The 26,706-nt window shown below is 45.2% G+C and overlaps 5 protein-coding genes across 12 annotated transcripts in view; 4 read left to right on the plus strand and 1 right to left on the minus strand.

Moving 5' to 3' along the window:
- LOC120998305 (gastrula zinc finger protein XlCGF26.1-like) overlaps positions 1-26,706 on the minus strand; it is a 4,064,644-nt gene that overhangs the window by 3,763,573 nt on the left and 274,365 nt on the right. The gene's annotated exons all lie outside the window — the stretch shown is intronic.
- Positions 1-26,706, plus strand: part of LOC120998356 (zinc finger protein 420-like) — an 870,654-nt gene that overhangs the window by 724,028 nt on the left and 119,920 nt on the right. The window lies entirely within an intron of this gene.
- The window catches only part of LOC120998306 (oocyte zinc finger protein XlCOF7.1-like), a 1,981,422-nt gene that overhangs the window by 312,760 nt on the left and 1,641,956 nt on the right, over positions 1-26,706 (plus strand). The gene's annotated exons all lie outside the window — the stretch shown is intronic.
- Positions 7,989-8,925, plus strand: LOC120998397 (oocyte zinc finger protein XlCOF7.1-like). The gene is made up of 3 exons (XM_040429072.1): positions 7,989-8,025; positions 8,109-8,232; positions 8,345-8,925. Exons 1-3 carry the CDS (start codon positions 8,002-8,004, stop codon positions 8,557-8,559), a joined length of 363 nt encoding a protein of 120 aa, XP_040285006.1. The 5' UTR covers positions 7,989-8,001; the 3' UTR covers positions 8,560-8,925.
- LOC120998316 (gastrula zinc finger protein XlCGF26.1-like) lies at positions 16,243-21,093 on the plus strand. 2 transcript variants are annotated; one of them, XM_040428975.1, is made up of 2 exons: positions 16,243-16,327; positions 18,769-21,093. In XM_040428975.1, exon 2 carries the CDS (start codon positions 18,801-18,803, stop codon positions 20,739-20,741), a length of 1,941 nt encoding a protein of 646 aa, XP_040284909.1. In that variant the 5' UTR covers positions 16,243-16,327; positions 18,769-18,800; the 3' UTR covers positions 20,742-21,093. The 2 variants fall into 2 exon arrangements, with proteins under 2 accessions (XP_040284909.1, XP_040284910.1); XM_040428976.1 differs by lacking the exon at positions 16,243-16,327 and adding an exon at positions 17,102-17,120.

Here is a 26,706-nt window from a genome sequence, read left to right on the forward strand (position 1 = left end):
ACTCAGAGCCCACCTTCTCAGGATGGGACCTATGGAAAGCCCTGATGAGACGAGTGGCCTTAATGTCCGTCACTTTGACCCACATCCTCTCCTCAGGACCATAACCCTCCCAATGAACGAGGTACTGGAGAGAACCGCGGACAACACGAGAATCCACAATCCTAGAGACCTGAAATTCAAGATTACCATCAACCATAATTGGAGGAGGAGGCAAAGACGAGGGTACAATGGGTTGGACATAAGGTTTTAATAAGGACTTATGAAAAACATTATGGATCTTCCAAGTCTGAGGAAGATCAAGACCGTAGGCAACAGGATTGATGACGGACAAGATTTTGTAAGGCCCAATAAACTTAGGACCCAACTTCCAGGAGGGAACCTTCAATTTGATATTCTTAGTAGACAACCACACCAGATCACCAACATTCAGGTCCGGACCAAGCACACGTCTCTTATCCGCCACACTCTTATATCTCTCACTCATGCTCTTTAGATTATCCTGAATCTTTTGCCAAATCGATGACAAAGATGAGGAGAATCTGTCCTCATCAGGTAAACCAGAAGACCCCTCTCCAGAGAATGTCCCAAACTGCGGATGAAACCCATATGCACCAAAAAATGGTGACTTCTCAGAGGACTCCTGACGACGGTTATTTAAAGCAAACTCAGCAAGGGACAAAAAAGAACACCAATCCTCCTGATTCTCCGCCACAAAACAGCGCAGATATGTCTCCAGATTCTGATTGACGCGCTCTGTCTGACCATTCGACTGCGGGTGGAAAGCAGAAGAGAATGACAACCGAACCCCCAAGCGAGAACAGAAAGCCTTCCAGAATCTAGAAACAAACTGTGTGCCCCTATCAGAGACTATGTCTGAAGGAATACCATGCAATTTGACAATGTGATCAATAAATGCCTGCGCCAGCACCATTTTGCTAAAACGGTTTACCACCACCAGAATCACAGTCTTCCCCGAGGAACGAGGCAGGTCCGTAATGAAGTCCATGGACAGATGTGTCCAAGGACGGGAAGGAATGGGTAACGGAAGGAGAGGACCTGAAGGCCGTGAATGAGGGACTTTGGCACGAGCGCAGGTCTCGCAGGCTGCCACAAAACCCTCAACCGACTTACAAAGCACCGGCCACCAGAATCTCCGAGCGATGAGATCCACTGTGGCTCTTGCCCCCGGGTGCCCAGCAAAGACAGTATCGTGGTGCTCCTTAAAAATCTTGTGTCTTAAAGCGAGAGGCACAAACAACCTCCCAGGAGGACAAAGATCAGGAGCCTCTGACTGGGCTACCTGAACCTCTGCCTCCAATTCAGGATAAAGAGCAGACACAACCACCCCTTCAGCCAAAATGGGACCCGGGTCTTCAAAATTCCCACCTCCCGGAAAACAACGTGACAGGGCATCCGCCTTCACATTCTTAACCCCAGGGCGGAAGGTGACAACAAAATTAAACCTTGAAAAGAACAAAGACCATCTGGCCTGTCTCGGGTTCAGACGCTTGGCTGACTCCAAGTAGGCCAGATTCTTATGGTCAGTAAACACGGTAATAGGGTGTCTGGCTCCCTCTAGCCAATGGCGCCATTCCTCAAAAGCTAACTTGATGGCCAACAACTCCCTATCTCCCACATCGTAATTTCTCTCTGCGGAGGAGAGTTTCTTCGAGAAAAAGGCACACGGTCGCCATTTGGCAGGAGAGGGACCCTGAGACAAGACCGCACCCACACCCACACCCACCTCAGAAGCATCAACCTCAACTATGAAGGGTAGAGAAATATCAGGTTGTACCAAGATGGGAGCGGAAGCAAAACTCTCCCGGACGGGGCTACAAGCAAAGTGTACTTGGCTTGCATGCTGACCTGCATTCCCTGGATTTTATGTGGCTGTCATGGCCCATGAACAGGTAGGAACAAGAGTTAGGGACCACTCATGAGACAACCTTGACGCGGTGAGTGGCTTACTATGCTTTGGCCAAAATATAAACCAATGTCTCGTCCAGCATGGAGGGCAGAGTGCTGGATGTAGTGTGCGATCACATTTGCATTTTCCGTTTGTATATGTATTTTGCCATAGTGATGTGCACCTACAGGCAGGTTGTGCTGACCCAACCCCTTATTTTTTTCTCCTTGATATTAGAAAAGGCCTTACGCGCCTCTACCGACCAGGAGGAAAAATCTACCCCCTTTCTAGTCATATCAGTGAGTGGTTTAACAACAGAGGAATAATTCAAAATAAACTTCCTGTAATAATTGGCAAAACCCAGAAAACGCATCAGCGCCTTCTGATTCTCAGGAAGCTCCCACTCAAGCACAGCGCGGACCTTCTCGGGGTCCATGCGAAAACCAGAAGCGGAGAGAAGAAACCCCAGAAATTGAATTTCTGGAACTGCAAACACACATTTTTCCAGTTTAGCGTACAATTTATTCTCCCGCAGGATGAGCAAGACCTGACGTAAATGTTCCTTATGAGTTTTGAAATCAGGAGAAAAAATCAAAATGTCATCTAGATACACTAATACAAATTTCCCCATTAAATGATAAAAAATGCTGTTCACAAAATGCTGAAAGACGGCTGGAGCATTTATCAAACCAAAAGGCATAACCAAATTCTCAAAATGGCCCTCAGGGGTATTGAAGGCCGTCTTCCATTCGTCTCCTTCTCTGACCCTGACCAGGTTGTATGCCCCTCTTAGATCCAATTTGGAAAAAACTTTAGCCCCTACAATCTGGTTAAACAGGTCCGGGATCAGAGGAAGCGGATAAGGGTCACGAATTGTGATACTGTTCAGCTCCCTGAAATCCAGACATGGTCTTAAAGAACCATCTTTTTTCTTAACAAAGAAAAAACCAGCGGCAACAGGTGACTTCGAGGGTCGTATGTGTCCCTTTCTCAGACTCTCAGAGATATAAGCACGCATGGCGACCCTTTCAGGTTGGGAGAGATTGTATAAACGAGATTTAGGCAGCTTGGCGCCTGGGGTGAGATTAATAGGGCAATCGTACTCCCTGTGAGGTGGCAATTCCTGAACACCACTCTCAGAAAACACATCCGAAAATTCAGAGAGAAAAGAGGGTACAGTCTTAGTAGAAACCTCTGAAACAGATGTTGTGAGGCAATTCTCTCTGCAAAAGTCACTCCAACCATTTATTTGCCTCGCTTGCCAATCAATGGTGAGGTTATGTTTAGTGAGCCAGGGTAGCCCCAACACTAGAGGAGTAGGCAAACCGCTAAGGACGAAACATGACACATCCTCAACATGAGCATCACTTACAATTAAACGGATATTGTGAACTATGCCCTTTAACGATTTCTGAGAAAGTGGAACGGAATCAATAGCAAAAACAAGTATATCCTTTCCCAAAGTGCATACCTGGAAACCATGTGTTATAGCAAATTGATTATCAATAAGATTGACAGCTGCTCCACTATCTACAAAAATCTCACAAAAAATATTCTTGCTCTCTAGCGCCACCCTGGCAGGTAGGACAAAACTGGAACTACAAGCAAATGGAAAACCTTCAATTTCCGCATCAACCTTGCCAATAGTAACAGATGGAACGTTTTTAGAGGATTTTTTTTCTTTTTGTTTCTTTATTACTCTCAAAAAACTGCCTGAATCTCCTAGAGGGACAAACATTTGCCAAATGATTTATACCTCCACAACAGAAACAAACCTTCCCATGAGAGCTGAATCCTCTATTGTCAGAGGCAAGCAAACCCAGCTGCATGGGCCCCTGCTCAGAAGGGATTGAGAGCGACTGAGACCCCTGTGCACTGAATGAGACCGCCGCACTGTCATTGGACTGAGTATGACAGGAAGGAGTGATCTCTCCTCTCTCTCTAAGACGCCTGTCAATACGAACGGCCCGAGACATGGCAGAGTCCAAGGAGGTAGGTCTCTCATGAAAGGCAAATGCATCTTTCAATCCCTCTGAAAGACCATGGCAAAATTGACTTCGGAGTGCAGCATCATTGCAACCAGTATCAGCTGCCCATCTCCGAAATTCTGAGCAGTATATCTCTGCGGATTGTTTACCCTGGCATAAAAGACGTAGTCTAGACTCAGCCAGAGCAATACGATCCGGATCATCATATATCTGACCCAGGGCTAAAAAAAATTCATCCACTGAATGGAGGGGCCGTGCCCCCACCGGCAGCGAAAAAGCCCAAGACTGAGCGTTATCCCTGAGCAGCGAGATGATGATCCCCACCCTCCGCTCCTCATCACCAGAGGAATGGCGAAGTAAGCGAAAATGGAGTTTGCAAGCCTCTCTAAAACGCACAAAATTCTCACTACCCCCGGAGAACGTATCCGGAAGCGAGATCTTAGGCTCAGAACAAACTCCATGAACGCAAGCAGAAACGGTCACCTCAAACTGAGAGACAGTTTTCCGGAGATCTTCTACCTCCAGTGAAATACCCTGCATGCGGTCAATCAAGGTTGAAACCGAATTCATGCTTAAGGCGGTTTATAATGTCACGGAAGGTATACAGAAAACTAGAAGACACAAAATGAAGATCCGACTGACTGGATCCAAAACTAAGGAACCAAAGGGATAGCCCTGCAACAGACCTGGCTCTCTCCCTAACTGCTCAGCCTATGCAAAAATCTCAATGGTAGATGATCGCATATCCTCGTACCTCGACTGTATAACACCTGAACACCCTATAATAGTGAGGGGACACGACCCCTGGCTCCCTACACTTGATACGGAGGGACTCAGGGTCACCTGGGATCCAGCAAACAGGGAAATACAAATGAATGAACAAAACTTATCTGTAGAAGACTCAGTAGTAGCATCCAGCATGCATACACTCCAGGAAGTTGTATAAACCGCAAAGTGATGCAGTATGGGAAGGGATTTAAAGGGATGCAATCAGTGCAACTACATGACAGCTAAGAGAGGCTAACGAGATGAGAAAATGAAAGCAAAACAAAAGGAACCTCAAGGAGGAGGTTCTGAAGGACGTCTGTCAGAGCTTCTCAGATGTCTGGTGGTGACAGGTGGCCACAGCCCCTCCCCTTCTTTTGTCCTCTCTCCTCTAATTGGCGGCAGCAGCAGCACAGGGGGAGGAGACACTGATCCTTCTCCCCTGTGCTGCTGAGGGAACACGGAGAGCGCCGAGAGCAGCACGATCCTTGTTCTCAATACGTTATCGGTATATCGGCAAAATAGATGCTGATACCGATAACTGTCAAAATCCTGAATATCGGCCGATAATATCGGTAAAACCGATAATCGGTCGATCCCTACTTCCTGCGCTGCCTGTGCCGTTCATAGTGCGCCCCTGCGCTGCCTGTGCCGTTCATAGTGCGCCCCTGCGCTGCCTGTGCCGTTCATAGTGCGCCCTGCGCCGCCTGTGCCATTCATAGTGTGCCCTGCGCTGCCTGTGTCGTTCATAGTGCGTCCTGCGCTGCCTGTGCCGTTCATAGTGCGTCCTGCGCTGCCTGTGTCGTTTATAGTACGTCCTGCGCTGCCTGTGCCGTTCATAGTGTGCCCTGCGCTGCCTGTGTCGTTCATAGTGCGTCCTGCGCTGCCTGTGCCGTTCATAGTGCGTCCTGCGCTGCCTGTGTCGTTTATAGTACGTCCTGCGCTGCCTGTGCCGTTCATAGTGCGTCCTGCGCTGCCTGTGCCGTTCATAGTGTGTCCTGCGCTGCCTGTGCCGTTCATAGTGCGTCCTGCGCTGCCTGTGCCGTTCATAGTGCGTCCTGCGCTGCCTGTGCCGTTCATAGTGCGTCCTGCGCTGCCTGTGCCGTTCATAGTGCGTCCTGCGCTGCCTGTGCCGTTCATAGTGCGTCCTGCGCTGCCTGTGCCGTTCATAGTGCGCCCTGCGCTGCCTGTGCCGTTCATAGTGCGCCCTGCGCTGCCTGTGCCGTTCATAGTGCGTCCTGCGCTGCCTGTGCCGTTCATAGTGCGTCCTGCGCTGCCTGTGCCGTTCATAGTGTGTCCTGCGCTGCCTGTGCCGTTCATAGTGCGCCCTGCGCTGCCTGTGCCGTTCATAGTGCGCCCTGCGCTGCCTGTGCCGTTCATAGTGCGTCCTGCGCTGCCTGTGCCGTTCATAGTGCGTCCTGCGCTGCCTGTGCCGTTCATAGTGCGTCCTGCGCTGCCTGTGCCGTTCATAGTGCGCCCTGCGCTGCCTGTGCCGTTCATAGTGCGCCCTGCGCTGCCTGTGCCGTTCATAGTGCGTCCTGCGCTGCCTGTGCCGTTCATAGTGCGTCCTGCGCTGCCTGTGCCGTTCATAGTGCGTCCTGCGCTGCCTGTGCCGTTCATAGTGCGTCCTGCGCTGCCTGTGCCGTCATAGTATAAATCTACCATGACTCTTCATCATCGCCACAGGCAGAATTACAATCATAAGTAATACCTCTATGTAGATATGCACCATTCACAATAGGTGATATTACAGCTTATCTACACCCTCCTGACCTCTGCACAGCTCAGAGAGCATACCCAGAAAATTCTCTCCCAGAAGCCAGTGAGGTCCCTTCAGTCCATTGTGTCTATAGCCCATGTAGCTGTTCTCAAAAGACATGAAGTCTTAAAGGGGTTGTGCAGTGATTTATATTGATGACCTATCCTCAGCATAGCTCATGAGTATATGATCGGCAAGGATGCTCGATCCCTGACGATTAGCGGTTTGACGAGGCAGCGCTTCGTTACGCAGCACTTCATCTCCTGTGGAGCAGCAGCGTAGTGTTACAAGTACTCACTTCATTCAAGTGAATGGAACAAGTACTCTTCATTATACTGTTCTTCCGAGAAGACACGCAGCGTAATAAACAGTAAGCAGCACTCACGTGGAGCACCTCCTCCTCTTCAAATAGTCCGATCCGACACCCAGAACACCCACTGATTAGATATTGATATATAAATCACTGCACAACCCCTTTAACATATTTTAGGAGTAGTGGCCAGTGTGAAAATTGCACATTTACTTTAACTGCTTAAGGAGGAAATTCTCACCTGATGCATCAAGTTTTTTTCTCTACAGTGTTCACTTAATATCGGTGGTGGAGGCTCTGAGAAGCGGGGTCTCTCCAGGAGCAGTAAGTGCGGTTCTGGATCTCACTAATGCTCTTGTCCCTGGAGGATTTCCAGCCTCTCCTCTCCTCATAAAGGCGCCTGCAGTACTAGAAGCCTCCAGCTCCTCCAGTTCTCTCCTCTTCTCCTGAATGACCACCAAGGATGGACAGGAAGGAGATCAGCAGAAGAATATTAGACTTCACCTTGGAGATCATCTCCCTGCTGAGCGGAGAGGTAAACTTTTCTAGATTTCTCTCCTCTTTATTGTATTCTGTAACAAGTCAGACATCGGGAAGGAGAATCCATCATAGGAAGTGATAGGAAGAGTCCAGGGTCCTGGAGAACAGCCTCCAGACCTTCCAAGTGATGTAGAACCTGAAGATCAGTCACCATTATGGTCAGTGATGGATCATGGAGACCAATAGTCATGTTGTAGGAGCCATGAGAAGGTAAGTAGGCACGTTGTACCCAGGAGGAGAGGAAGCAGAGGAGGAGATGGCCGGAGTGTGGCCTGGAGGGAGGATTTCTACCACTAGTCTGACATCAAGATGATACTGGACTATAACAAGGAGGTCTCCACTACGTCTAGAGGAAAGAAGGTTTCTCCACCAACATAGAAGTCTTTACTGTAAGAGCAGTAAGACTATGGAGCTCTCTGCCAGAGGAAGGAGTCATGGGGGATTCTCTAGAAGAGTCCAGAAGGGGCCTGGAGGGTAATAATATTCCAACTTGTAGTGACTAGATTACTGGAGATGGGGCCATGATCCAGGGAGGGATTTTGATTGTAGACCTGGAGTCAGGAAGGAATTTCTTTCCCTAAGTGTCTCTCTCCATCCACAGGATTACACCATAGTGAAGAAGACATTGGGGGGGACTCCCATCATCCATGAGTCAGGAGGGTGGAGTAGGAAGCCCACCACAGAGCCTCTTCCCCTGATACATGAGCAGAAGATCCTAGAACTCACCCACAAGATGATGGAGCTGCTGACTGGAGAGGTGACAGTGCTGGGAATGCTGGGAAATTCTCCAGTAACAGCACTGGAGGGGTCTGGGTGATGACGGTGTCATTGTGTTGTCAGGTTCCTGTAAGGTGTCAGGATGTGGCGGTCTATTTCTCCATGGAGGAGTGGGAGTATATAGAAGGACACAAGGATCTGTCCAAGGACGCCTTGATGGAGGCTCCCCGGCCTCTGACATCACCAGGTAAGAGGAGATCGTCCTGATTATAGAGGTGTAAGGATCATATAGACTCATTCATTATCTTATAATCACATATATTCGGTAAAATAATCAGTCACTGTGTTATCTCCTGTAGATTCTGACTCCAGGAGGAGAAATTCCCCCGAGAGATGTCCCCGTCCTCTGTATTCCCAGGACTGTCCAGAGGAGAAGCTCCCAGAGAACCCTCAGGTAGATGGAGCTGAGCCCTATACACATCTACAGTGTCTTGCAATAGTATTCAGCCCCTTGACTTATTTCGTGTTTTGTTACATTACAACTCCCAAAAATTATGAGCCAATGAATATATAATAAGAGTCTATGCTCATAATAATCACCATGCAAAAAAAAATAAAAAATTGGTAACATATATGCCTATGGTAAAAAATGAAATATAATCCAATAAAAAATTACCAGACTGCATATGAAATGCAATTACTATTTTATATTACATAAAGGAGATCATTACATAGAAACAAGTGCAGGAAAGGCGGCATCCTCAGGAGGAAAAAAACAGGGCAATGGTTCAATTACAATGTCCATTTAAGATATAGTACTAAAGTGCAAGTGCAATAAAGACATCACAAACACATAATGTGGCAGAACCCATTACCCATGTTGTGCTTCCTCTGGGGCTGGCGACATCCCCTTTGTTAGGAAGCCCATAAAAAGCTCTGATGCAACCATTTACCTTCAGAAGTCACATAATTAGTGAAATGATGTCACCTGTGTGCAATCTAAGTGTCACATGATCTGTCATTACATATACGCACCTTTTTTGAAAGGCCCCGGAGGCTGCAACACCTACGCAAGAGGCATCACTAACCAAACACTGCCATGAAGACCAAGGAACTCTCCAAACAAGTAAGGGACAATGTTGTTGAGAAGTACAAGTCAGGGTTAGGTTATAAAAAAAATAGCCAAATATTTGATGATCCCCAGGAGCACCATCAAATCTATCATAACCAAATGGAAAGAACATGGCACAACAGCAAACCTGCCAAGAGACGGCCGGCCACCAAAACTCACAGACCGGGCAAGGATGGCATTAATCAGAGACGCAGCACAGAGACCTAAGGTAACCCTGCAGGAGCTGCAGAGTCCCACAGCAGAGACTGGAGGATCTGTACAAAGGACAACAATAAGCCGTACGCTCCATAGAGTTGGGCTTTATGGCGGAGTGGCCAGAAGAAAGCCAGGACTTTCAGCAAAAAACAAAAAGGCGCGTAGTGAGTTTGCGAAAAGGCCTGTGGAAGACTCCCAAAATGTATGGAGGAAGGTGCTCTGGTCTGAGAAGACCAAAATTGAACTTTTCGGCCATCAAAGAAAACGCTATGTCTGTAGCAAACCCAACACATCACATCACCCAAAGAACACCATCCCACAGTGAGACATGGTGGTGGCAGCATCATGCTGGGGAGACGGGAAACTGGTCAGAGTTGAGGGAAAGATGGATGGTGCTAAATACAGAGATATTCTTCAGCAGAACCTGCCCCACTCTGTGCGTGATCTGAGGCTAGGACGGAGGTTCACCTTCTAGCAGGACAATGACCCCAAACACACGGCTAAAGCAACACTTGGGTGGTTTAAGGGGAAACATGTAAATGTGTTGGAATGGCCGAGTCACAGCCCAGATCTCAATCCAATAGAAAATCTGTGGTCAGACGTAAAGATTGCTGTTCACAAGCGCGAACATCCGACCTGAAGGAGCCGGAGCCGTTCTGCAAGGAGGAATGGGCAAAAATCCCAGTGGTAAGATGTGGCAACTGCTCATAGAGACTTATCCAAAGCGACTTGGAGCTGTGATTGCCGCAAAAGGGACTCTACAAAGTACTGACTTTAGGGGGTGAATAGTTCTGCACATTGACCTTTTCTGTTATTTTGTTCTATTTGTTGTTTGCTTCACAATAAAAAAAAAACATCTTCAAAGTTGTGGGAATGTGCTGTAAATTACATGGTGCAAATCCTCAAACAATCCATGTTAATTCCAGGTGGTGAGGCACCAAAACACGAAAAAAGTCAAGGGGGGGTGAATACTTTTATCTAGGCACTGTATATAGGGGGGTCCTGCAGTCATAGAGGGGTCATAGATTGTGGGGGTCTCTTATGTGGATCTGTTAGATTTCCCACCTGTCTGCTGTATTGTCCTGAATTGTTACAGATGACAAATCAGGGGGAAGATGTGACTGATATTAAAGTGGAGGATGAAGAAGAGCGGATGATGGGCGATCCCCCGTGTAAGAGTGAGGTGGAGGAGGACATTCCAGTCCATGTGACCACAGGTATGGAGGAAGGAATGGAGGAAGGGAATTGGGAGGTTTCTTCAGATGAGGCTCTACCTTAGAGCTGCAGTAAAGTAGCACTCCGGGCAGTGACCCCTGTGTTATGTACAGGAGCGGAGGGAGTTGTGACTGCACATAGACATCCTCTCCGAGCTCTTCTCTCCATCCTCTCATGCTCCAGGCTGAACACTCAGCTTAGCAGCAGGTTGTGGGGGGGCACCGGCTGCGATGAATAGCTGTACTAGTTGCTGGGATCTGAGAAAACCCAGTTTAACCACTTACACGACGTCATGCACTGCTGACTATCTCTGCATTCTGGCCTAGTGATGAGAAGAACAATAATTGCCGTTATACACAGTGAATTTAGAAAGTATTCAGACTTTACTTTCCTCACATTTCGTTCTCTTGCTCCTTGTGCTATAAGTTTCCCTATCATCCTGTCTTAACACGTTAAGGACCCAGGACGAGAATGCTCATCCTAAAGGACCGGTACTTAGCGCCCAAGGATGAGCATTCTCGTCATGCGGCCCTTCCTCCCCCCCGCGTGCGGTGACGCAATCAGCGGCAGAGATCCGGCTGTTACTGACAGCCGGATCCCTGCTGCATCCACCAGCATCGGTGATAACTCAGATGCCGGTGCATTAACCCGCGGCATATGGGAGGTTTGCGCTCCCTCACCTCATCCATCGGGTCCTCGCTCTGCTGTGGCGGGGACTCGATGGTTGCTTTGGCAGCCCCAAGCCATTCCAAGGCTTGGGGCCCGGCATGTATGGAGGCCTAAGAGGCCCAGTCCCCAGGCTGGATCTCTTAGGCAACTGTTAGCGTCTTACAGTGTAAGAGACTAACAGTTCAATACAGCAAAATACTGATGTATTGTACTGCATTTAAACAGGGATTATTTCCAAAATAAAGTTAAAAAAATTGTAAAAAATAGGAAGAAAAAAAATGAAGAGTTGACATATTGGGTATCGCCGTGTCCGTATCGACCAGCTCTATAAAAATATCACATGACCTAACCCCTCAGGTGAACACCGTCAAAAAATAAAAACTGTGCTAAAAAAGCCATTTATTACATCACTAAAAGTGCAACACCAAGCGATCAAAAAGGCGTATGCCCCCCAAAATAGTACCAATCTAACCATCACCTCATCCCGCAAAAAAGGGCCCCAAAAAATAAAAAAAACTATGGCTCAGAATATGGAGACACTAAAACATCATTTTTGTTTTGTTTTAAAAATGCTGTTATTGTGTAAAACTTAAGTAAATAAAAAAAGTATACATATTAGGTATCGCCGCGTCCGTAAGAACCTGCTCTATAAAAATATCACATGACCTAACCCCTCAGGATAATACCGTAAAAAAAAAACTGTGTAAAAAAAAAAGCCAGTTATTGTCACCTTACATCACAAAAAGTGTGATAGCAAGCGATCAAAAAGTCATATGCACCACAAAAAAGTACTAATCAAACAGTCATCTCATCCTGAAAAAAAATGAGCCCCTACACAAGACAAAAAATAAATCAAACTATGACTTTCAGAATGTGGAGTACCAACAAAACTGCCACCTTATACCGTAGTTTCCAAAATGGGGTCACTTTTTAGCATTTTCTACTCTAGGGGTGCATCAGGGGGGCTTCAAATAGGACATGGTGTCAAAAAAACAGTCCAGCAAAATCTGCCTTCCAAAAACCGTATGGCGTTCCTTTTCTTCTGCGCCCTGCCGTGTGCCCGTACAGCGGTTTATGACCACATATGGGGTGTTTCTGTAAACTACAGAATCAGGGCCATAAATATTGAGTTTTGTTTGGCTGTTAACCCTTGCTTTGTAACTGGAAAATTTCTAAAACCCACTTTTTCAGGACCAGTTCAGGTCTGAAGTCACTTTGTGAGGCTTACATAATAGAAACCACCCAAAAATGACCCCATTTTACAAACTACACCCCTCAAGGTAGAGATTTGCTTCTAAGCCTTCTAACGTCCCCCCCCCCCAAACGTCCCCCCCCCCCCAAAAAAAATGGCATTCACAAAATGATCCAAACATGAAGTAGACATATGGGGAATGTAAAGTAATAACTATTTTTGGAGGTATTACTAACTATTATAAAAGTAGAGAAATTGAAATTTGCCAATTTTTCACAATTTTTGATACATTTTTTTTTTTTTATAAATAAAAATAAAAATTTTTTACTCAATTTTACCACTGTCAGGAAGTACAATATGTGACGAGAAAACAATCTCAGAATGGCCTGGATAAGTAAAAGCGTTTTAAAGTTATCACCACAAAAAGTGACACATGTCAGATTTGCAAAAAATGGCCGGGTCCTTAAGGTGAAATGTGGCAGGGGCCTTAAGGGGTTAAATCCATATAATGACAAAGTGAAAACAACATTTTCAAAATCTTTGCCAATTTATTGAAAAGGTAAAACAAAAATCCTGCATGGACATAAGTCTTCAGCCCCTTTACTCAGGACTTAGTTGAAGCCCCTTTGAGAGTGATTCTAGACCCCAGTCTTCTTGGAGATGATGCCACAAGATTTACACCTGGATTTGGTGATTTTCTGTTATTCTTCTCTATAGATCCCCTCCAGCTCTGTCAGGTTGGATGGGGGCCGTCGCTGGACAGCTATTTTCAGGTGTCTTCAGATATGTTCCGTTGTGTTCAGGGCTCTGCAGGACGGCTCAGAGACATTCACAAAGTTGTCCCTAAGCCTCTCCTTTGTTGTCTTGGCTTTGTACTTGGGGTCATTGTCTTGTTGGACCAGTCTGCAGTCCAGAGAGCACCGGATTAGGTTTTCATTAAGAATATCTCTGCACTTTGCTCTATTCAGCTTTTCTCAACCCTGACCAGTCTCCCTACCCCCTGAGCATGATGCTGCCACCACCATGCTTCACTGTAGGGATGGTATTGGACAGGTAATTAGCAGTTCCTGGTTTCCTTCAAACATGACGCTTAGAACTGAAGCCAAAAAGTTCAATTTTGTTTGCATCAGACCAGAGAATCAGTTTTTTCACAGACTAAGAGTCCTTTAGGTGCATATTTTTGAAAACTCCAGGTGGCTTTCAAGTGTCTTTTACTGTGGAGAGGCTTTTTTCCGGTCACTTGTCTTCTCCAGATCTGTGCCTCCACACAATCCTGTCTCTGATCTCTACCGGTAGTTCTTTCCTCCTCATGGCTTGGTTTTTGCTCTGATGCATTGTCAGCTGTGAGATTCTATATAGACAGGGCTGTGTCTTTGCAAATCATGTCCAATCATCTGAATTTACCACAGGTGACCCCAATCAAGGTGTAGAAGATCTCAAAGATGATCCAGAGAATGGGAGGCCCCAGAGCGAAATGCCAAGTGTTATAGGACACAATTTTAGTTTTCCTTTTTTAATAAATCTGCAAACATTTCTAAAATTCTGTTTTCACTTTTCCATTATGGGGTATTGAGTGCAGATTGATGGAGAAAACTTGAATTTTTTTATATTATTTTAGCACAAGAAGAAACATAACAAAATGTGAAGAAAGTGAAAGGATCTCAAGACTGAATGTATTGTAAATGAAAACCTTTTATTCCACTTTCATACTCTCCTGTGTCCACATTGTTATTCCTCCTGTACCAGCATTGTATATTATATGTATATTTGTATTATATGTCCACTTTTCTATGTTTTCCCTGTGACATCTAATACCGGTCTATTAATCATCTGTGCCGTACTAATAATATGTCATATAAAATCAGAGTAGTCTCAGGGAACCTTACATCGAATCCAGACAAAATAAACAGGGAATTGAGTAGATGGTATCGAAAACTTGTGTACCCGGTTTGTTTTGGGCTGATCAGGTCAAAGGCTTTCTGCAAAACATAAAAAATATGCATAAAATGAAAGGGGTTCTGCAGTTTTTTTAAACTGATGATCTATCCTCTGGATAGATCGGCGGGCGTCCGACACCCGAGACCCCTGCCGATCAGCTGTTTGAGAAGGCAGCGGCGCTGGCATTAGCGCTGCGGCCTTCTCTCTGTTTACCTTAGGCCCAAAGATGTCACGACTAGTATCAATGGCCTGGGCGGGGCTAAGCTCTGTTCACTTCAATGGAGCTTAGCCGCGCCCAGGCCATTGATACTAGTCGTGACGTCACTAGGCCTGCGGTAAACAGCGAGAAGGCCGCTGCACTACTGCCAGCGTCGCTGCCTTCTCAAACAGCTGATCTGATCTGAGTGGAGCCAGCAAATGATACACTGAAAGAGAGATATGAGATATGAAGAAAACCAGGAGAGGGCAGTGTCTTTTAGGATGGTAGATTGGAGCGTGGTGAGTAGGAGATGGTGGTCTACTGTGTCAAAAGCTGCAGAGAGGTCAAGGAGAATGAGAGTAATCACCGTTGCTGTCACGGGGTAGAGTCGCAGGTATAAAGATAGAGCGGAGGTGCACCGCCTGAGCTGCCACTCGGTCCCCTGTCCCTGCCTACTTGCACCACCCGCCCTAGGTGACGGGGCGCAACGGGGTGACAGTCCCTGACCTGAGTAAATGCAAGCAAAGAGATAGAGACAGCAGGGAAGTGGACAGCCAATGAGAGGTAGCACTAGCGCGGACAGAGAGGTGGAACAAGCAAGGTACCACCAAAAACGGAAGGGCGAGGCGGGTCAACTAGCTGGGGTCAGTCCAGGAGGTCAAGTCAGTACAAGAGAAGAGGCAAAGACAAAATCCAAAAGCAAGCCGAGGTCAAAATCCGAGAGGTAGCGTCAAGGTTCAGGGAGCAGGCAGAAGAGGTGTCAGGAAGCAGATCATGGGTCAAATCCAAAGGTAAGCTAAATAACAATAATAATACACAGCCTAAGGGACCAAAATCACAGGCAACCTGTAGCCAGTAGTGGGAAGTGAGGGTCATTTGGCCAGCGTCACATGACAGACAAACAAGTCGAGCACCGAGTGATCAGCTCGGCACTCAAGGCAGACCTAGGAGCAGGGAGCCTCCCAGCTGAGCAAAAGCCGCCCTGGGAACGAGGCTGAACACATCCTCGCTCCCGAAGCTAAGCAGCAGGTCTGCGGCTGATGGGAGACCGAGTGCGCCTTCGGCGCCCTGTTACAGTTGCACTTTGCTGTCAGGAGGTCATTTCACTTTGGTGAGGACAGTTTCTGTAGAATGTAGGGTGCGGAAACCAGATTGCAATGGATCAAGGAGAGAGTGAGCACAGGAGTTTAGAGATGAAAGGAAGATTGGAGACTGGTCTGTAGTTAGTTGTGCAGGACGAAGGTTTTTGTAATAATAGGGTAATGATAGAGTGTTTGAAAGAGGAGGGGAAGATACCAGAAGAGAGAGACTGGAGTAGGTGTGAGGGAATGGGGTCAGTAGTGCATGTGTGGTAGGATGAGAAGAAGAGAGGAGCCTGGAGACCCTTTCTTCCATGACTGGGTCAAACATGGACAGTGAGCCAGAGGAGATGTAGGGGAAGGGATCAATGACACTTAGTGGCTGGGAGCCGATTTTGTGCTGGATGTTTTCTATTTTCTCTGTGAAATAGGTGGCCAGATCTTCAGCACAGAGGTCTGTTATAGGTGCCAGGACTGAGGAGGTAGTGAAAACGTGTCAGGTTTTTTTGGGTTGTTGGACAGTGAGGAGATTAGGGTAGTGAAGCAGGCTGTTCAGCAAGGTGAAGGGCAGAGTTATAGGTTTTAAGCATGATTTTGTAATGGAGGATATTTTCTGGTGTGTGTGAGTTTTTCTCCATAGGGGTTCAGCACTCTTGGATCAACGCTGGAGAAAGCAAGTTTGCAGTGCCAGGGCTGCTTTGGTCTGTGTTTGGAGGTTATGAGGTAGGGGGTGCTAGTTCATCCAGGGTGCTTCAGAGGGTGTCATAGTGATGTACAGCAATATCAGGACAGGAGAGGGAAGAGATTGAGGACAATGATGAGTGTAGAGTGTTTGTAAGTGTAAGAGGATCAATGGCCTGTAGATTTCTAAATGTGTAATGAGTAGGAGTATGCTGGAATAGGTGAGGATTTGTGAGAGTAAAGGAGAGGATGTTGTGGTCAGAGAGTGGGAGAGGTGAGTTATTAAAGTTGGAGATTGAACAAAGCCCAGGTCAAGTGTATTACCGTCTTTCTGTCTGAGAGTTAGAAAGTTGTGAAAGGTGAAGAGAGGAGGTTAGATATAGAAGAGAGGAGGCAGACGGGGAGATGGGGCTGTTTTATATGGAATATTAAAGTCTCCGAAGCTAAGGGTTGGTAATTCTGAGGACAGGAAATGTGGCAGCCTGGCTGGAAAGTGATCCAGGAACTAGGTTGGTGAGCCAGGGGGACAGTATACAACCGCTATACAACTAGGGGGCTGATTTGGAAAGTGCATAGTGGGAAAAGGAGTATGCTGACTCCTCCACTGTTTGTTCTCAGGTCTAGGGGTATGGGAGAAGCGTAGTTCGCCGTAGGAAAGAGCAGCAGGAGAAGCTGTGGCAGATTCCTGAATCCATGTTTCAGTGAGGGCCAGCAGGTTAAAATAGTTAGTAAGAAAGAAGTTATGAATGTAGGGGAGCTTGTTACACACAGGCCATAGATTCCAGAGTGCGCAATTAAAAGAGGGAAGAGAAGACGGACAACTAATGTTAATGAGGTTGCAGGGTTTCTATTTTTGACGGGGAAGGGGTTGACGTAAGATGGTGGGCCAGGGTTAGGAGAGAAATCCCCTAAAATAAGAAGTAAAAGTAAAGCGAGAAAGAGGAAATGGTTGTTGGATTTGTGAGAGAGCTTATTGTGCCTGGGATCATCCCTGGGACATTATGGGATGAGATGTTCAGGAAGGTGAATAAAGCATGGGAACTGTACATGGGAGAGTGAAGGAGAGAGGGCTGATGTGGATAGAAGTTAATGGAGGAGAAACGGGGTGAATGTGGAGGTAAAAAGCACATAAGATAATGGACATAGACGCAAGGCACATAGTTAAGGAAGATTGTGAAAATGTGTAAGTCTCATAACCTATCTGTCTACTGCCCCTCTAACTGCCATGTTTAACTGCATGACAGTTTAGAGACAAAGACAGTTTGCACTAGTAGACCCATGCAAGCACCCCATACCCGTGCACTTCTTATGTTGTGTCCAGATTTATAGGGCTGTGAGAACAACCTTCTCACTTGTTTCAGACTGTGGTTGTCCTGTTCGCTGTCTGTCAACGAATAATGCAGTTTCACAAAAATTTTTGGTGATTTTGCATGCAGTTGAGTTAAGACGGAGTTGAAATAGGGTGCATATCTGGGTGGCGTGCATTGAAGTCGGATGCGATGTCAAGTATGTCCTCTCTTCACACATGAGGACTATTCCTCTGCAATGTTCCTTAGATAACGGCATGATCTTTCACCTGTAATGACAACGGATAAGGCTGCTTTCACGTCACCACTTTGTATTTCTGTTCTGCTCTGTTATAGGGTCAGCACTTATGTCACAGGAACGGAGCCTAACAGATACCATTCATTATTCAGTTCAAGGTTTTTTTACAGTAGAAAAATTTCCATGCATCTGTTATATTTAACGGACCATGTGACGGAAGCCCAAATGGAGCTTCTGACACAGATGTGAATGTAGCCTTAATTGGATGTCAGATACAGTCTTGCTTCACTCAACTTTGATCTTGCTTCACTCTTAAACAGGTAAAGATAGGTCAAAACAAACCCTTCCAGTGTGTTACTGAGTAGATTCTTGCCAAGACTAATCTAACACATGACTCATTGGAAAAAGCTGATCTGAATTCAGTGTGGTAGATTTCACAAATGGTGGCTGAAACCATTTCCTCCGCCAAATAATGCAGCCCCTCCCAATTAATATTTTCACGCATTAGAAGTCAATTTTTACAAATTACACCAGTTGAAAGGGTGTGTCCAGACTTTTGCCGCACTTTGTATATCACCTGTCATTTCTAGTGATTTCCCAGAATAAGCTGTCCTGTGCGGACATGAGGAGTAGCAGTGTTTATGGCCATTATGTCTTATAATCTGTATTTATCAGCAGTTTTTCCCCTCTGCCTGCTTCATCTTTAGTTGTCAGTTTTACCCGACCACAGTTCCAATGGGGGACAGAGACGAGCAGCTATAATATCTTCATACACAGAGAGGAGAAGAGATCCTGCTCTTTTATCACACACACTCAGCAGCATGAAGCTCATTATACAGCAGGACGTACCTGTGGCTTTCAAGCCTAAAAGGAAGCTTAGAGATTTGTCTTCTTTACTGTTCAGGAAAAATACTAAATCTTTTTTCTTGTCCTAACAGAAAATCCCAGTAAGTACTCTGAGGAAAACTTCATGTTATCACTAGATCATAAAGGAGAAGATGAAGATATTATGAATCACTCTTCAGAAGAAAACCTCATTACCTATAATGTCCATCCAGGACTTCACAGTACAGATCTATTATCAAATCCACCTAATCATGAAGAAACTTATCCTGACGAATCACAGACTGTTACCAGTATCGGGAAGAAAGGGGTTAAAAGGAAATGTGGAAAACAGTATAAAAACAGCTCAATTCTATATAAACACAAAAGAATCCACACAGGAAAGAAGCCATATATATGTTCAGAATGTGGGAAATGTTTTACACAAAAGACAAATTTCATTTTACATGGGAAACTTCACACAGGAGAGAAGTCATTTCCATGTTCAGAATGTGGGAAATGCTGTAGTACTAAAGGCAACCTCAAGCTTCATCAGAGAATTCACACAGGAGAAAAACCATATAAATGTTCAGAATGTGGAAAATGTTTTATAGATAAATCAAATTTTCTTAGACATAAGACAATTCACATAACAGAAAAGCCTTTTCCATGTTCAGAATGTGGAAAGTGCTTTAGTACTAAAGACAAACTCAAGATTCATCAGAGAATTCATACAGGAGAGAATCCATATTCATGTCCAGAATGCGGGAAATGTCTTGCAGATAAATCAGCTCTTGTGATACATCAGAGAAGTCACACAGGAGAGAAGCCCTTTTCATGTTCCGAATGTGGGAAATGTTTTATAGATAAAGGACGTCTTCTTAGACATGAGAGATCTCACACAGGAGAGAAGCCCTTTTTATGTTCAGAATGTGGAAAATGTTTTATTAATAAATACAATCTCAAAGTTCATCAGAGAATTCACACAGGAGAGAAGTTATATTCATGTTCAGAATGTGGGAAATGTTTTACAGAGAAATCACAACTTGCTACACATGAGAAAATTCACACAGGGGAGAAGCCATATTCATGTTCAAAATGTGCAAAGTGTTTTACAAATAAATCACAACTTGTTACACATGAGAAAAGTCACACAGGAGAGAATCTGTATTCATGTTCCGAATGTGGGAAATATTTTACAGATAAATCACATTTTCTAAGACATGAGAGAATTCATACAGGAGACAAGTCACACTCATGTTCAGAGTGTGGGAAATGCTTTATTGCTAAAGACAGCCTTAAGCTTCATGAGAGAATTCACACAGGAGAGAAGCCATATACATGTCCAGAATGTGGGAAAGGTTTTACACGAAAGTCAAATCTCGTTACACATAGGAAAATTCACACAGGAGAAAAACCGTTTACATGTTCAGAATGTGGAAAATGTTTTCTTACTAAAGGCAACCTCAACAATCATCAGAGAATTCACACAGGACAAAAGCCGTATTCATGTTCAGAATGTGGGAAATTTTTTAATACTAAAGACAAGCTCCAGGTTCATCAGAGAATTCATACAGGAGAGAAACCACTTACATGTTCAGAATGTGGGAAATGTTTTAGAGATACCTCAAGTCTTTTTAAACATCAGCTCCAACACACAGGAGAAAAGCCGTATTCATGTTCAGAATGTGGGAAATGTTTTGTTACTAAAAACAAGCTCACGGATCATCAGAGAATTCACACAGGAGAGAAATTATTTACATGTTCAGAATGTGGGAAATATTTTATGCATAAGACAAGTCTTATAACACATGAGAAAATTCACACACGAGTAAAACTGTTTACATGTTCAGAATGTGGAAAATGTTTTCTCACTAAAGCCAATCTCAGCAATCATCGGAGAATTCACACAGGAGAGAAGCCATATATATGTTCAGAATGTGGAAAAGCTTTTACACAAAAGTCAAATCTTGTTACACATGAGAAAATTCACACAGGAGAAAAACCGTTTACATGTTCAGAATGTGGAAAATGTTTTATTAGTAAAGACAAGCTCAAGGTTCATAAGAGAACTCACAGGGGAAAGTAGCCGCTATTATGTTAAGAATGGGGGGAAATGTTTTCTTACTAAAGCCAAACTTGATCAACATAGAATTCACACAGGATAGAAGTTGTATTTACGTTGAGAATCTTGGAAGTTGTAATAATTAGACTTTTGTGATATAAAAGGCTATGTACACTTTTGGGGCCATTTTTTATTATTGCATTGTACTCATTATACTGTTTAATTGATCTTTATTAAAAAGATGGAGTTCTTTTCTCTGTACAGTGTCTAGTAGCAGGGTCTTCATTTTCTCTTTCATCTTTTAGACAAGGGAGCTGATGGACTTCTTATCTCTGCTCTTTAACATCCTAAACACTTATTATAGTTCAATCCTTATCTTACTGATAATCAGTAAGAGGACTTATCTTACTGATACGAATGTGGCTTAAATAAGTGTTTATGACCTCTTGGTAATTTACAGATAAGGGTTATTAGATGACCTTCACAAAGTGAAAGTACCAGTCACACAGCTAGAAAAATAGTTACTTCTTTGTGACAGAACAGCTCAATATTTTTAATAAGAACCAATTGAAAACATGATTTTTAGCCCAAAATGAGTAAAATGCTATCATAAAAAAATTGCCCCCAAAGGTGTACATAGCCTTTAAAGAATGACTACAAGCATATGAGAATATAAAAGGTTTAATTAATAAAGTGAATTATACTGCAGTTACAGATGAATCATCTTTCTACAATAAAATGAGGAGTTCTATTGTACATTATACTAGGGTTGTCCCGATACCGATACTAGTATCGGTATCGGGACCGATTCCGAGTTTTCTCGGCGGTACTCAGCCGCCGATACCCCGCCCCGATACATAAATAGAATACTATGGGCGTAACTATGGGCGGGGCCCCGCCGCTCACCGAAGTATTTATAAACGTGAATCCTTATCCTGTTGTTAAGTTGAACTAACGCTGCGCTCTCCCCTGTTCCCCTGTATCCCCACAGCACTTACTTAAGCTTCCATAGCAGGCAGAGCGGACGGCACCAGTAACGTCACTCACTGACGTAGAGCGCCTGCTCCGCCCACTTTATGAGTGAAGCAGGCGGAGCAGACGCGCGACGTCAGTGAGTGACGTTACTGGTGCCGTCCGCTCTGCCTGCTATGGAAGCTTAAGTAAGTGCTGTGGGGATACAGGGGAACATGAGAGAGGGCAGCGTTAGTTCAACTTAACAACAGGATAAGGATTCACGTTTATAAATACTTCGGTGAGCGGCGGGGCCCGGTGTATTGGGGGACACTGTTATGAGGGGGATCTGTGGATGACATATAGCAGTGTCAGCCACAGATCCTCCCCATAACAGTTCCATCCACAGATCCCCTATAACAGCACCATCCACAGATCCCCCACCAAATAACAATGCCATCCTCAGATCCCCCCACCCCATAACAATGCCATCCACAGATATCCCACCCCATAGCAGTACCATCCACAGATCCCCCATAACAGTGCCATCCACAGATCCCCCATAACAGTGCCATCCACAGATCCCCCATAACAGTGCCATCCACAGATCCCCATAACAGTGCCATCCACAGATCCCCATAACAGTGCCATCCACAGATCCCCCATAACAGCACCATCCACAGATCCCCATAACAGCGCCATCCACAGATCCCCCATAACAGTGCCATCCACAGATCCCCCATAACAGTGCCATCCACAGATCCCCCATAACAGTGCCATCCACAGATCCCCCATAACAGTGCCATCCACAGATCCCCCATAACAGTGCCATCCACAGATCCCCATAACAGTGCCATCCACAGATCCCCCACATGACAGTGCGTCATCCACAGATCCACAGATCCCCCAAAACGGTCACATGACATTTAAAAAAAGTATCGGTATTCGGTATCGGTGACTACTTGAAAAAAAGTATCGGTACTTGTACTCGGTCCTAAAAAAGTGGTATCGGGACAACCCTACATTATACGCTAATATACTGTATATTCATCTCTATTGATGGTCCTTGAGTCCGGCATAGACAAACTCAATAGATGTTTTCATTTTATATCAGGAGTCCACCACAAAAAGTTAGGGATATTTGGCTTTCAGGTGAAATTTATGGAAAACATAAAAAGTTCTGGCTCCAGTGATATATCATGAAAGTAGGGCATTTAAGTAGAAGCAGCAATGGGGATTTCCTCATCTCAAACAATTTATTGAAACAAAAGTCAACACCAGTATTGGGTATACCCCACAAAAATGTCAGTGTCTCAAAAATTTGTCATGTGGCCTTCAGCATCAATCACAGCTTGACAAGGACGTCTCCTGCTGTTCACAAGTCGACTTTGTTAGAGTAACTTCACCAGCCGGGGAACATCAAGCACACACAGAGTTGGTGTACAATAGTCTGAGGTTTCCCCTTTCTCAGTGTCTATTCATACACAAAGACACAAACACAGAACCAATCAAAGGTTTATGGGATAGGACACTGAGCCAATCAGATTAGAAGAAACACTGCATGATAGCCTCAGGACAGGGCAGGTTATGGTGGAATGTGTGGACAGGGTCTGCCTGGCCTTGGCAACCTAAACAAGCCTTGTAGCCCACCATGCCTCTCTCACACCCTGTATTGGAATGTCCTTAAGAAGTTTGGAAAAGTTGACAAGATTGTGTCGGTTACATTAACAATTCCCCTCTTTTTTACAAACTCTTGAGACATTCTATCTGTCCCTTCATCTGTAATATTCTATCCCTATGATCCCAGCAGCCCCTGATGGTGGCACACTGGGACCTTGTTGTGCACTAGTTATCCCTAATTCTCCCTACCGCTAACTGGGCAACTGATAATGAGGGGTTTCTGCAATGGACAAACATATATACACTCACCTAAAGAATTATTAGTGCCCCCATACTAATACGGTGTTGGACCCCCTTTTGCCTTCAGAACTGCCTTAATTCTATGTGGCATTGATTAAACAAGGTGCTGATAGCATTCTTTAGAAATGTTGGCCCATATTGATAGGATAGCATCTTGCAGTTGATGGAGATTTGAGGGATGCACATCCAGGGCACGAAGCTCCCGTTCCACCACATCCCAAAGATGCTCTATTGGGTTGAGATCTGGTGACTGTGGGGGCCATTTTAGTACAGTGAACTCATTGTCATGTTCAAGAAACCAATTTGAAATGATTCGAGCTTTGTGACATGGTACATTATCCTGCTGGAAGTAGCCATCAGAGGATGGATACATGTTCTCATTCTGTTTACGCCAAATTCGGACTCTACCATTTGAATGTCTCAACAGAAATTGAGACTCATCAGACCAGGCAACATTTTTCCAGTTTTCAACAGTCCAATTTTGGTGAGCTCGTGCAAATTGTAGCCTCTTTTTACTATTTGTAGTGGAGATGAGTGGTACCCGGTGGGGTCTTCTGCTGTTGTAGCCCATCTGCCTCAAGGTTGTGCGTGTTGTGGCTTCACAAATGCTTTGCTGCAGACCTCGATTGTAACGAGTGGTTATTTCAGTCAACGTTGCTCTTCTATCAGCTTGAATCAGTCGGCCCATTCTCCTCTGACCTCTAGCATCCACAAGGCATTTTTGCGCACAGGACTGCCGCATACTGGATGTTTTTCCCTTTTAACACCATTCTTTGTAAACCCTAGAAATGGTTGTGCGTGAAAATCCCAGTAACTGAGCAGATTGTGAAATACTCAGAGCGGCCAGTCTGGCACCAACAACCATGCCACGCTCAAAATTGCTTAAATCACCTTTCTTTCCCATTCTGACATTCAGTTTGGAGTTCAGGAGATTGTCTTGACCAGGACCACCCCCCTAAATGCATTGAAGCAACTGCCATGTGATTGGTTGAATAGATAATTGCATTAATGAAAAATAGAACAGGTGTTCCTAATAATTCTTTAGGTGAGTGTGTGTATATATATATATATATATATATATATATATATATATAGTGACACTGTGAGGGGTTGTCTGGCAAGGCAGGTATTTTCCTCACCAGGTATCCAGCCAGGTGAGGTCAAATACCGGACTGAAGTTTAAGCGCCGCTCCGGGTTTTGGCAGCACCTGGCTGTCTTTAAATAGGCAGCTGGACTGAGCAGAGAGGTCTCTGTTTTTGGGATCTGAGGCTTTGTGCCATACTGGTGGGCTGAGAGCCGCACGCTCGGGAAACAGGCCCCCTAAAGCCTGCTGTGGACTACTGGAGGCAGAACTACCAGCAAGGTGACTTGTGTTATATGAACTTTCCATTGTGTGTGAATTAACACCAAGACTGCAAAGTTACGTGCTGTTTTGTGCAATTGCCTTAAAGAGGACCTTTCATCAGTATAATTTTAATAAACTAATAACCCTACCTAATAGTGCGGCTTCCACTGATGTTCCCCCTTTTTTTTTTTTTTTTAAATCGACCACCGAATGTTGAAATAATAGCCCCGTTTGTTCTGGTGCAGCGCCTGTCACTCAGGCGCTTTTTTGTATGGGGCGTTGCTAAACTTTTTTCTTTGCTATGGGCCTTGGCTGAGAGCGCAGCCAATCAGAGCGCTCCTCTCTCAGCCAGGCAGAAGGAGCTAAAGTTCTCGCGAGAACTTTAGCTTCATGACATCCTGTTGCAGCGATGTCTAGGGGATGATTATGATACTTACCCTGCCGCTCGTACCGCTGCTTCCACACTCGTCGCGTCCCTCGGCCGGTCTATCTGATCTTTCGCTGATCTTTCTATCTGATCTGCCTGGCTGAGAGAGGAGCGCTCTGATTGGCTGCGCTCTCAGCCAAGGCCCATAGCAAAGAAAAAAGTTTAGCAACGCCCCATACAAAAAAGCGCTTGAGTGACAGGCGCTGCACCAGAACAAACGGGGCTATTATTTCAACATTCGGTGGCCGATTTAAAAAAAAAAAAAAAGGGGGAACATCAGTGGAAGCCGCACTATTAGGTAGGGTTATTAGTTTATTAAAATTATACTGATGAAAGGTCCTCTTTAAGTTTTGAGTTAAGAACTTGTATTTTGCCTCTGTACTGCGCCCACTTACCCTATCTACCAGAGCGAAACCCCACAATTGGTGGAGGATGCAGGCAAGAGCAGGGAGGCTGGTGTGAACGCCAATATTTTTGGTTTCTGGCACGGTTGTATGTCGTACATTAAACCAGCTGTATTACAATCAGTGCCCCACGACAAAATAGAGGCTGTTGTGAAGGCCCTCATGGAGGCAAACCTGCAGCAATGCGAGGCTAATAAGCAGCAGCAGGAGACTAACCAGTTGCTGCTACAACACGTGATGGCTTTGCAGACAGCAGGAGCAACCCCAAACATCCACAATGCCCGGAAAGCAGCCCGTGCCGCGATTCCTAAGATGACCCCCGCAGACGACATTGAAACCTACCTGGCGATGTACGAGACAGTGACCATCGGGGAAAAGCTACCCCGTGACTAGTCGGCTGAGGTAGTCGCTCCATTCCTGGCATCCGATTCCCAGCGGGTGTATTTCGACTTGCCGGACGATCAAGCGGCCGACTACTAAAAAGGAAAGGGTGAGATTTTGGCAAGACTGGCGGGTGAATGTGTTGGTCCCGGCCCAGCGGGTACATAATAATAATAATAATAATTTATATAGCGCCACCATATTCCGAAGCGCTTTACAAATTCATAGGGTTCATGTACAAAACAAAAGTAACTGGCTAATATACAACTGAAACACTAGGAGTCAGGGCCCTGCTCGCAAGAGCTTACAATCTATGAGGAATTGGGGATGACACATAAGGTAGTTGATTGTGATAAGTAGGATTTGAGCCAGGAGTGGGTCCGGCCGATCTGCTTCGGGTTTGGGACTACTAGAGGATCGAGTTCAGGCCAGAGGAGTTGGAGGGGGAAAGGTTTAGTCTGGGAAAAGTCATTTTAGGTAGCTTGATAAGCCTGCCTGAAAAGATGTGTTTTTAAGGCACGTTTGAAGGTGGAGAAGTTGTGAATTGACCTAGTATTACG

The sequence above is a fragment of the Bufo bufo genome, chromosome 4 (genome assembly GCF_905171765.1).
Source record: "Bufo bufo chromosome 4, aBufBuf1.1, whole genome shotgun sequence".
In the NCBI taxonomy this organism is placed as follows: domain Eukaryota; kingdom Metazoa; phylum Chordata; class Amphibia; order Anura; family Bufonidae; genus Bufo; species Bufo bufo.